At 45.0% G+C, this 12938-nt stretch overlaps 1 protein-coding gene across 2 annotated transcripts in view; it reads right to left on the bottom strand.

Annotated features, from left to right (window-relative positions):
- The window catches only part of LETM1 (leucine zipper and EF-hand containing transmembrane protein 1), a 79383-nt gene extending 67334 nt beyond the window's left edge, over positions 1 to 12049 (bottom strand). For both annotated transcript variants that reach the window (XM_077477924.1, XM_077477925.1), the window contains exon 1: positions 11859 to 12049. In XM_077477924.1, coding sequence (XP_077334050.1) covers positions 11859 to 11925 — 67 coding nt within the window. In that variant the 5' untranslated portion in view covers positions 11926 to 12049. The remainder of the gene's footprint in view (positions 1 to 11858) is intronic.
- Positions 12050 to 12938: the final 889 nt, after the last annotated feature.

Raw genomic sequence — 12938 nt, 5'->3', positions numbered from 1 at the left:
ATGTAATATTAAGAGGTCAAACCTAAACAAACACTTTCCATCTTTATGCAATCAGACAGGCCCTTGCACTAGATAGTTGAGGGTAAATCTAAAGATAATTGAATATGAAAATTATATAATGTATGGACAGCCGAACAAAAAGGTAGGAATCTAATAGTTAGTTAAAATCCTTGCAATGTATAGAGATCACCCAGAGGGAATGTTTTTTCTCAAAAGTGGAATTACTCTTTAAAACAGTAAATCAACAAAAAAAAAAAAATAATCTTCTGCTTGCAAATGTATGTCATAATATACGAGTATGCATTGCACACTAGCACAATACAAAAGACTTATCCTGAAAATGCAGTCACTGCTGACAGGGCTTCAATCTTCACCCAACATTGATTCCGGGTTCACGGCCAAACCGCAAGGATGTGCGGGAGCCATAGCATAGCTCCCTCTATGGAAGGTACAGGTCCACCGAGAACGCAGTGCTCTTGTGCTGGCGACATCACTGGCGATGCAAAAGTAAATATCTTCTAAATGGTGCACGTTTTAGAAGATATTTACTGCACCTACAGGTAAGCCTTACCTATAGGTATAAATTAAATATATAAAAATAAAACAAACACATATATACACACACACACACACACACACACACACACACACACACACATACAGTATACACCAGCGTCACATCACCGACTCGAGGGGGCACCCTGTGCAAAACCCTTGCACAGAGTAGGCAAGTATAACATGTTTGTTATTTTTTAAAACAACAAACCTTTACAATCCCTTTAAAGGGGTTGTAAAGGTTCGTTTTTTATTTTCTACATAGGTTCCTCTAAGCTAGTGCATTGTTGGTTCACTTGCCTTTTCCTTCGATTTCCCTTCTAAATGTTTTTTTTTTTTCTTTGTCTGAATATCTCACTTCCTGTTTCTCCTCAGTAAACTTCTCACCATCATCCGAACTGGTGGTTAGTCAGCCAGAACAGCTTACTGAGGAGGAACAGGAAGTGAGAAATTCAGACAAAGAAAACAAAGAAAAACAACATTTATAAGGGAAATCGAAGGAAAAGGTAAGTGAACCAACAATGCACTAGCTTAGAGGAACCTATGTAGAAAATAAAAAATTAACCTTTACTGTCTCCCCCCCCCCCCCCCCCCCATTCATTCCACTCAAGTGTACTTTTTCCAAAAAATTTGCGTTTCAAAGACTGCTGAGCACAGTGTGACATTAAATATTTCAGCAACGGCCATTTTATTCTCTAGGATCTCTGCTAAAAAATATAATGTAATTTTCTAGGAAAAAATATGGATTTTAACTTTTAAGCAACAAGTGTCATAAAAAGGCCTGGTCTTTAAGTGGATAAACTAAGGACGAGATGAGGACTTCCAGGTTCAGCTGACCAATCCTACATCAGTCAAGCTTAGGGTAGACCCAACTAGTCCATGCATCTCTTATTTCCCTTTTGTGAGGTCAACAGTTCCAGGCAAGGAGAAGTCAGTGTATAAGGAGAAAGCCACACCAAGACTGATGAAGCCTTACATCAGGGATTATTTTTATTTTTTTATATTTGGTTGCCTTTTTAAATTGTCAAGTAGACCCAGCTGGCCCTTTTTGATTTGCCTGGAACTGAACTGTCTGAAATAGTCCCTCCATTGGTTGAAGAATGAATCGCATTATCTTTCCCTCCCCCCCCCCCCCCCCCATGGACTCTGAGTGGACCAATATCTTTCCATGGGATGTATGGGGCAGAAACCTTCTCCTTCCTGTAAACATCAAAAAGTTTTCAGGCTTTTACCTTGGAATTGCATTCTGTTATTTGCTGCCCTAACACTCACTGTGTAGATAAAACAATTGTCAAAAGTTGTTGTAGTAACACAAACAAAACATTCAGGTTAGGACAAGTACAGTTCACCTTTTTGGCTTTGGGAGAAACATTTCACATGGTTTCTTGTTTTATTAACGGCACTGAAGGGGGCGTTGCCATAAATGAGAGCGTACTTGGCACAAAGGCTAGTAAAAGGTAATGAATCTTTTTTAACATAACTCTCAGAATGTTTAGATTTTTGGTCCCTACAGATAATATTTATTTCCTATGTGGAAGAAGCACCTTAAAATAGCTCCCTTTTGATTCCATGGGTAACCGTATGGAATACTTGCCATGTGTATAGAGGAAGGCCTTACTATCTTCCAACGCTTCTGTGGCCCATTTGTCTACTGGGCACTTTCACCCCCTTCCTGCCCAGGCCAATTTTCAGCTTTCAGCTGTTATGGTAGAAAAGTTTTAAATGTTTATGCGATTAGAAAAACAAAAAACCCTGGGACTGATTTTTAAGATGACTTCTGAGCACGTTGTTGTATTAACTTGCTCTATCATTTGTTTTAACAAACTCCATAGTAAGTTGTAGGATGATTAGGCTTAACCATATACGGAGTTACAGGAAACACCAATTAGCCAATAAAGTACCATTTTGTACCAGACACGCTATCAGTGTTTCCTCAGCCAATGGAAGCATTATAGCTACCGTATAATTTTGTAGGTATTAGGAGGGGGTGGGGGGAGGGGGTGGAGGGGGGTGGGGTGTACATCCCTTTGTATGATTCTTACTGTAACTTTTGACTTGTAAGCATCATCCTTTTGTGTCGGCGCATCTGAAAATAAATGCTCTGCTTTTCAATACATCTGGAGTTTGACTGATCACAGGAGAAGAATAATCCTAACACAGCGCTGTCACTGATTTTTTATTTTTTTTCTTCTTGACAGATCGAGCTTTTTTTTTGGTGGTATTTAATCACCATTTGGTTTTATTTTTTGCATTAGTAAGAGTATACTTATAAGAGGTTGTAAACCTCCAATAAAAGAAAAAAACATACAAGACAAAAAAGCATAATGAGCCAGTATGCATCACATACTAGCTCATTATGAAATACTTGCCTCAAAACAAAGCCATGGATCGGTGCTAGCACACGGCCCACGTTTCCCAGAGTTACTTCTGGGTTTGTGGGCTCCGGCACTGATTGACCGGAGCCATGATTACGGCACTCCAGCGCACGCACATGGGTGCCACTGGTCACGGCACAAGCCCTGAAGAAACGTCATGAACTGGCCCCGTTCCTTCAGTGCTCATGCCCCAACAACCTCAGCGAATATTAGTAAATATCTCCTAAACGGTGCAAGTTTAGGAGATAGTTACAGTACCTACAGGTAAACCTTATTATAGTCTTACCTGTAGGTACAATTAAAAAGGAAGATTTTACTTCCCCTTTAAAAAGGTAGGGAGGGATGCTAAGGAATTCTGAATGAGACTTCAGTCAGGCCACAGGTCTGGCGGTTATGGTCTTGTTCCCATTAGTCTGGTGCTATCAGACGCTGATGTACCTTGACCCTTGAGTTCAGCGTGTGTCTCTGGAGGTTTTTTTTACTCTAATTGGGATTTCACAAACAAGTTAGCAAAGTGCATTAGAGTGTCATTAAGAATTAATGGCACCACCATGCACCTGAAAAAATGATTCATGTTTTTTGTGTGTTACAGGAACATGCATAATCTTTCACCCATTCCTGCATCACACATGACGTAGTAAAGCAGACACCTTTGGAAAGCAGCATTGTCAATCTGGGGAGTAGGTGGCATTAGCAGATATAAATGGACTTGACTAACAAATTGTTGTAACTGCATCAAACGGTAGAAAAAGGTTTTACATAAAAAGATGACCATTGTAAGCACCCTGGTCAGTGTTAACCCCTTTGTGCCTAAGGGTAAAACAAATGTTAATGCCCAAGCACAATTTTGCAACCCTGACATGTGTTAGTAAAACTGTACATTACTTTGTACAACCGGGTGGAACGTACTGTTTTTTTCAGGATAAATTTATTTTGGTGGTAAATGGTAATTAAGATCTTCTGATTTTTTTATTTTATTTTTGGTTTTCCTTTGATAAAAAAAAAAAATATGTATTTTTTTTTTAAATTTAGCTGTATATTTTTGCTAACATCATAACCTATGAAAGAACAACCCAAAATAAAAATTCTCCTGCTCCTGACAAATAGCAGCAATACCACATATGTGTATGATAGTTGTTTGTACCCGTAGTACAGCATAGAAACAATGGTGTGCATTTTACTTTTTTAATCTATCCTACAAAAAAAAAAAAATCCTGCTCAAAATATATACTGTCCCTGACTTTTGACCCAAACATGAACATTGGCAGTGACCTGGATCAAACCTTGATCTAGCTCAGGGGTAGGCAACCTTTTGGAGCATAGTGTGCCGAAAAATGTTAGCAAAAAACTTAAAGTGCCAGCTACATTAAAAAAAAAAAAAAGTCAACTTCTCACACTCAATCATGAAAAGAAATTTGAATAAAAGAAATGCTATAAAACAAATAGTAAGAAGTTAAATATTAAGCTTTGCACCTTCAGACCATGCCAATTCCTGCGCATTCACCCTTCAGACCATGCCAATTCCTGCACCTTCGCACCTCAGACCATCCCAATTCCCGCACCTTCGCACCTTGCATCACCCCAATTTCTACTCCCAGTGCCAAGACAAGGTAATTTAGTGCCCGGAGCAATGGGGGAGCAGCGGGGTGCTGCTGCTTGTGGCCAATGATCGCAATAAACGCAGACGATCATGACCAGGAGAGACGGAAGAGGGACGAGTGTGTGTAAACACACACTTCCCTGTTCTGACAGGAGTGAGAGATAGTGTGTTCCTATTAGCTACGATCCGTCACTTCCTCCAGTCAGTCCCCTCCCCCTTCAGTTAGAATTACCTCCCAGGCAACACAGTTGACCCCTTGAGCACCCCCTAGTGTTAACCCCTTCACCGTCAGTGTCATTTTTACAGTAATGCAATTTTATAGCACAGAACGCTGTATTAATGCCAATGGTCCCAAAAATTTGTCAAAATTGTCCTATGTATCCGCCATAATGTCACAGTCCAAAATAAAAAAAAAAAAATCGCAGATCGCCGCCATTACTAGTAAAAAAAAAAAAAAATAATAATAATAATAATAATAATAATAATAATAAAAATGCTATAAAACTATCCCCTATTTTGTAGACGCTATAACTTTTGCCCAAACCAATCAATATACACTTATTGCAATTTTTTTTTTAACCAAAAATATGTAGAATACATATCGGTCTAAACTGCGGATAAAAATTGTTTTTTTTGTTATATATTTTTGGGGGATATTTATTTCACCACTTGAGACCCGCGCTATAGCCGAATGACGGCTACAGCGCGGATCTCCTTTGCCGGGACTACGTCTATTGACGTAGTCCCGTGCACGAGCGGCCTGCGCGCCCCCTGTGATCGGCGAGTCTAAGACTCGCCTGATCACCGATCCGAGCAAGGGGTCGATCCCGACCCCTTATCACGTGATCAGCTGTCAGCCAATGACAGCTGATCATGTGATATAATGGAGCCGGTAATCGGCCATTATTCCTCCTCGCGCTGACAGCGCAAGGAGAAAAAAAATAAAAAAAATAAAAAAAAAGAGCCGATCACCGGCCAGTGCCCACCTGCCCCCTGCCAGTGCCCACCTGCCCCCTCATCACTAAACACAATTAAAAAATAAGTGCCACGCAGCAGTGCCACCCAGCAGTGCCCACAATCTGCCTCAAAGGTGCTGCACCCCAGTGCCACATATCTGTGCCCATCAGTGTCATCTACCAGTGCCCATCCGTGCCACCCATCCGTGCCCAACAATGCAGCCTATCAGTGCCCACCGGTGCCACCTTATCTGTGCCTATCAGTGCCCACCAATGCAGCCTATCAGTGCTGCCTCATCAGCGCACTTCGATGAAGGAGAAAAATTACCTGTTTGCAAAATTTTATAACAAACTATTAAACATGATTTTTATTTATTTTTTGCATCTTTTTTTGTTTGTTTAGCAAAATAAAACTCCCAGCTGTAATTAAATACCACCAAAAAGAAAGCTCTATTTGTGGGAAAAAAATGATAAAAATTTCATTTGGGTACAGTGTTGTATGCCCGCGCAATTATCATTCAAAGTGCATCAGCGCTGAAAGCTGAAAGTTGGTCTGGGACTGAGGGGGGTTTAAGTGCCCAGTAAGCAAGTGGTTAAAAAGTAAAAAATAATGCACGTTTTTCAAAATTGACACTCTTTTTGTTAATAGCGCAAAAAAATAAAAACCGCAGAGGTGATCAAATATCACCAAAAGAAAGCTCCATTTGTGGGGGGGGGGGAGACGTCAATTTTATTTGGGTACAGCGTTTCACGACCGCGCAATTGTCAATTAAAGCGACGCAGTGCTGAATCCCAAAAAGTGCTCTGGTCAGGAAGGGGAGGTAAATCTTCCGGCGCTGAAGTGGTTAATAAACAGAAAAAAAAAAAAAAAAATCTAAAAAGGCAAAACTTTTTTTCTCAGTTTTGGATGGAGTGGAGAAGGATTAGAACACCTGTCCATTTTTATTGCCGTCTGTTCCCCATTAGGGAGATTCACCCTCGCTATTTTTTTTTTCTGTTTACCATTATCATTGAAAGTAAACATAAAAGAAACTCCCAAATTTTGGGTTGTCCCCAGAAAAGTAATAGAGGGGAAATCTTCCAATGGGGACACTAGATCTGGTGGGATTTATTCTTACTTCCTGTTTGGCTATGGGACAGGAAGTAAGTGAAGTGAAGGGAAATCTCTGCAATGGGACACAGATTGTGAAAAATTAAGTTATAATCCTCCCTTGCTCTATCCAAAATGAAAAAAAATAAATAATAAAGTTTTTGCCTATAGTTCTACTGTAACCCCCCCTTCATACAGCAGTCCTCCAGTCTATTGGCAGAACAGAACCGCTGTCACTTTTGTGACATCAGTGTCCGTTTAGTTTTTTGATACATTTAAAAAGCTGAGCTTTCCCGACTCATAAGTCTATGCAGGGCCAGCTGTAAGGAGGTGTGGCTCCGTTTACATTCGAAAAACTCCGATCCATCACATATAGGGCAGAAAAAAAAATAAAAAGGAAAAGTACACAATCATTTTTTTTCTGGATCTGGTTGAAATGAAAGGTAATTGGATGTACACAGGCCAATGCTGTTTACATTCGGACACCAATAGACCCAACATGGAGCTTCCAATCAGCTTAGCCAAGACCACTGCACCAAAACACAGAGGTGTGACCCAGGCCTGAGGTGTTTAGTAACATAATGGGGTTAAAAATTTGTACAAAAAGAGCAAATGATGGCTACTGTAAGGGTTCGTTTTTTACTATGGGGCAGTGAAAGTAATATTTACAGTAGCGGTTATTTGCTCTTTTTGTACTATAAAGGGCTCATTTTAGTTTTTTTTAACCCCATTATATTAGTGGCCGATTAATCGATTAATTTCATAATCGATTAGTTGTTTTGGCCCCAATATAAAGATAATTTTATATTTAGGATATATTAATCAAAATTTCAGGAATGTATACAATATATCACATCAAAACATGAACCCAGCGCTCCTGTATGCCAGTAAACTGTTGTCACTAAATCTTATGAGATATTCTCTCCTCTTTAGTGTATATTAATAGCTTAGTTTATTCAGCATGGAATTGAGCTTAGTTATGTAGCACGAGGCTGTATATTCTGCAATATTTACTTTTTTTTTTTTGGTAAACTCATTCAATGAATCCAAGGTCTGCAAGCTGAGACAGCATGCATCGCATTGATGCATTCACACAATTTCACAGTAACCCTGAAATAAACCAAAGTTCAGGAACATTCCTTAATCCCATTGTTTTTCAAAATGATGTACATTACAAACTGTATGACTGAATCGGTTCTGATATCGCCGTTTTACTAACCTGACAGCTTATTATTCTAAATAGGAAACCTTCATTTTTTTTTTTTTTGTAAACATTATAGATTGTACTACCAGTGAGAATAGGGCCTTACATTTATAGAGCACCTGTCATTTCAGATCCATCATGGCAGCGCCTGTTAGCGGGCATCCACTCACCTACTGCCGCCACGTCCCTCGCCTTGTTAGGTCACTGTCGCGTCACCAGCCGTTCCATTAAAGTGAATGGGACTGTTGGTGAGTCAACAGCGGGTCAGAGGAGGAGCCACTGCAGGACAGAGATGACAGTTGCTGTTTAAAAAGGATTTAAAATCGACTTGATTTAAATCAAATCCACCCTGGAGACAATGGCTTCTGATTTCATCACCTTCCACAACGAATGAAACATTGTTGCAGGGAGTAGCATGAACAACTGCCTAACAGTCGTGTTCAGTCCAGACAGACAGAATCCATGAACAGATCTCCGGATATATCACAGAAGAACGGAAACCAATTTTGTGACATCCGTCTGTTCAGCCGTTTGCTGTCAAAACTTTCTGGACCCATATTAGGTCTATGGGAGGACCTCTGACCCGTCACACTAGGGCTGGAAAAATGGAGGACAACAGGGACTTTTCCCTGGACAGGCTCTGAGGTCATCGGATGTAAATGGACGCATGCCTATAAATTTACATGGAACATCCAATCAGATCCACACAAAAGACTGACAGGCAGACCTGACTGGGACACCCGTGTGGAAGGAGATAACACTATGATCTAATTCTATAGAATAATTTCTAGGAGGACCAACAATCCAGAGCATTCAGAATGTACATATAGAATGAGAAAAATGTATTTCCTAAACTTTACTGTACTCTATAATATATCCAAGGCATGCAAGTATACCCGAGGCAACTGCTTTACTTTCACTTTTCAGGAGGAATGAAGCAGTGTTGTCCACGGGACAGACCCGCGTTCACGGCCGTGTTGTCCCCGGGTGTCCCAGTCAGGCCTGCCTGTCAGTCTTGTGTGGATCCGATTGGATGTTTCATGTAAATTTATAGGCATGCTTCCATTTACATCTGATGACCTCAGAGCCTGTCCGGTTCTCCCCGGGACAGACCAGCATACACAGCCGCGTTGTCCCCGAGACAGACCCGCGTACACGGCCGTGTTCTCCCCAGTACAGACCCGCGTACACGGCCGCGTTCTCCCCAGTACAGACCCGCGTACACGGCCGTGTTCTCCCCAGTACAGACCCGCGTACACGGCCGCGTTCTCCCCAGTACAGACCCGCGTACACGGCCGTGTTCTCCCCAGTACAGACCCGCGTACACGGCCGTGTTCTCCCCAGTACAGACCCGCGTACACGGCCGTGTTCTCCCCAGTACAGACCCGCGTACACGGCCGTGTTCTCCCCAGTACAGACCCGCGTACACGGCCGTGTTCTCCCCAGTACAGACCCGCGTACACGGCCGTGTTCTCCCCAGTATAGCAATGGTTCAAGAAAGGCTGACCGCACTCCCAGGTATGATGCTGTGATGATGATTACCTTATTGAAGAAAGAAATCCATCCAGACACATCATGAGACCTATGAAGGCATTGCAAGTTTAACGCATTTCACGAATCAAGGTTCGCTCAGTCATGTGACTAAGTCTTATGATTAAGTGAACCTTGATTTGTGAAACGCGTTAATCTTGCCGTGCCTTCATAGAGGTCTCATGATGTCTTATGATGTGTCTGGATGGATTTTTTTCTTCAATAAAGTAATCATCACCACTTCATACCTGGGAGTGCGGTCAGCCTTTCTTGAACCATTGGCTCTTATTCAGGCTACAGACTGGACCCACACCACAAGGTTGAAGGGAGCAATCATTCCCACCTGGAGCGGCACAGCCGTGTGCATCAGTCATCTTCTCTCCAGTATAGACCGGCTGTGCTCTCGCTACTGTAGACCTAGAAAGTACCTCTAAGTGTAGGCATGGACCTGTGCCTCTCTATGTACACGGCTGTGTTCTCTGGTATAGACGGTGAGTGGTATAGGACTGACCTATCTTGTGTGTGTAGGTACGTGTAGGACTGTGCCCCCCCCTGTCTAGGTACGTGTAGGACTGTGCCCCCCCCTGTCTAGGTACGTGTAGGACTGTGCCCCCCCCTGTCTAGGTACGTGTAGGACTGTGCCCCCCCCTGTCTAGGTACGTGTAGGACTGTGCCCCCCCCTGTCTAGGTACGTGTAGGACTGTGCCCCCCCCTGTCTAGGTACGTGTAGGACTGTGCCCCCCCCTGTCTAGGTACGTGTAGGACTGTGCCCCCCCCCTGTCTAGGTACGTGTAGGACTGTGCCCCCCCCTGTCTAGGTACGTGTAGGACTGTGCCCCCCCCCTGTCTAGGTACGTGTAGGACTGTGCCCCCCCCCTGTCTAGGTACGTGTAGGACTGTGCCCCCCCCTGTCTAGGTACGTGTAGGACTGTGCCCCCCCCCTGTCTAGGTACGTGTAGGACTGTGCCCCCCCCCTGTCTAGGTACGTGTAGGACTGTGCCCCCCCCCTGTCTAGGTACGTGTAGGACTGTGCCCCCCCCTGTCTAGGTACGTGTAGGACTGTGCCCCCCCCTGTCTAGGTACGTGTAGGACTGTGCCCCCCCCCTGTCTAGGTACGTGTAGGACTGTGCCCCCCCCCTGTCTAGGTACGTGTAGGACTGTGCCCCCCCCTGTCTAGGTACGTGTAGGACTGTGCCCCCCCTGTCTAGGTACGTGTAGGACTGTGCCCCCCCCTGTCTAGGTACGTGTAGGACTGTGCCCCCCCCTGTCTAGGTACGTGTAGGACTGTGCCCCCCCCCTGTCTAGGTACGTGTAGGACTGTGCCCCCCCCCTGTCTAGGTACGTGTAGGACTGTGCCCCCCCCCTGTCTAGGTACGTGTAGGACTGTGCCCCCCCCCTGTCTAGGTACGTGCAGGACTGTGCCCCCCCCCTGTCTAGGTACGTGTAGGACTGTGCCCCCCCCCTGTCTAGGTACGTGCAGGACTGTGCCCCCCCCTGTGTAGGTACGTGCAGGACTGTGCCCCCCCCCTGTGTAGGTAAGTGCAGGACTGTGCCCCCCCTGTGTAGGTACGTGCAGGACTGTGCCCCCCCCTGTGTAGGTACGTGTAGGACTGTGCCCCCCCCTGTGTAGGTACGTGTAGGACTGTGCCCCCCCTGTGTAGGTACGTGTAGGACTGTGCCCCCCCCTGTGTAGGTACGTGTAGGACTGTGCCCCCCCTGTGTAGGTACGTGTAGGACTGTGCCCCCCCTGTGTAGGTACGTGTAGGACTGTGCCCCCCCCTGTGTAGGTACGTGTAGGACTGTGCCCCCCCTGTGTAGGTACGTGTAGACTGTGCCCCCCGTGTAGGTACGTGTAGGACTGTGCCCCCTGTGTAGGTACGTGTAGGACTGTGCCCCCCCTGTGTAGGTACGTGTAGGACTGTGCCCCCCCTGTGTAGGTACGTGTAGGACTGTGCCCCCCCTGTGTAGGTACGTGTAGGACTGTGCCCCCCTGTGTAGGTACGTGTAGGACTGTGCCCCCCCTGTGTAGGTACGTGTAGGACTGTGCCCCCCTGTGTAGGTACGTGTAGGACTGTGCCCCCTGTGTAGGTGGGATGTATAGGACTGTGCCCCCCTGTGTAGGGATGTATAGGACTGTGCCCCCTGTGTAGGGATGTATAGGACTGTGCCCCCTGTGTAGGGATGTATAGGACTGTGCCCCCCTGTGTAGGGATGTATAGGACTGTGCCCCCCTGTGTAGGGATGTATAGGACTGTGCCCCCTGTGTAGGGATGTATAGGACTGTGCCCCCCTAGGTAGGTAGGTATAGGACTGTGCCCCCCTGTGTAGGTAGGTAGGTATAGGACTGTGCCCCCCTGTGTAGGTAGGTAGGTATAGGACTGTGCCCCCCTGTGTAGGTAGGTAGGTATAGGACTGTGCCCCCCTGTGTAGGTAGGTAGGTAGGTATAGGACTGTGCCCCCCCTGTGTAGGTAGGGGTGTATAGGAGTGATCGCTCGTGTGTAGGAAAGTACAGGCCTGTAGACACACACATACAGAGAAGGTGACTTACCCCTCACTCCGTCTCCTCGCAGTACAGGTCCTCGGCTCAGGCCTGCTCTCAGTAGCAGGGCCGCCATGGTAACAGATGATCAGCTGCGCCGTGTCCTCTTCTCTATGTTGCCCCATGTCCCTCCGCCAAGCGGCTCTCACTCCTCCTCCATCTCCTCACTGGTAGCCAAGTGCCGGTTACGGGGCGGAGTCACGACGTGACGTACATTCGGGTGACCCACTAACAGCGTCCATGATGGCTATTGGCAAAGGATCCGCCGCCTGAGCCAACCATTCATAGAACACGGACGGCCATTTTGATGAATGGCGATGACGTTAGAGGACGCAGGATTAGCGGCGGCCATCTTGGTAGTGGGAAGAGGCGAGAGCTGTGACATTGCAGATAATTGTTCCATGTAGAGATTGGTAACTCCCCTGTGACTCATATCACCCAGGAGAGGACAGGCCCGCCATTCCACCCTCTAATTACAGCTATGAATGCCAAACAGGGCCTGTGTAGAAATGTACATATGATTTCCAAGCAAAAATCCATGTAATGATTTTATGAAGGAAGTTAACTGTATATCAAATCATCCTACTAAATATTGAAGGTTACTAAGGCCACCACAGATGACAGGACGTCACTGTTAAAGTAGGACTATAGGCAAAAACATTTTTTAATTTTGGATAGAGAAAGTGAGGGCTATAACCCAGGTTTTGTCTTTGTTTTTTTTTTTTTGTTTTTTTTTAGCCATCAGTGTCCCCATTGAGATTTCCCTTCACTTCCTGTCCCACTGCCACAACAGGAAGTGGAAGGAAATACTCCAAAGTGAGGGAATACCTGATTGTCACCAGAATTAGTGTCCCCCATGGCAGATTTCCCCTCTTGCTGTTCTGGTGACAACCCAAAATTTGGACTTTTATTTTTCTCTTAGTGATTACAGTAAATAGGACAAATAGAGAGGGTGAATATCCTTAATTGGGGGGGGGGGGGGCACAGACAGTATTAAAACCCGACAGTCATTTTAATCCCTCTCCACTCTATCCAAAACAAAAAAAAAAGTTTTACCTTCAGTTATCTGTCCGATTTACCGTTATCACA

The sequence above is a fragment of the Lithobates pipiens genome, unplaced genomic scaffold, assembly GCF_037356315.1.
Source record: "Lithobates pipiens isolate NorthernLeopardFrog02 unplaced genomic scaffold, aLitPip1_a1.2 Scaffold_13, whole genome shotgun sequence".
Taxonomy (NCBI): domain Eukaryota; kingdom Metazoa; phylum Chordata; class Amphibia; order Anura; family Ranidae; genus Lithobates; species Lithobates pipiens.
Note: the sequence above shows the minus strand (reverse complement) of the source record. Positions and strands in the feature narration are given on the sequence as shown.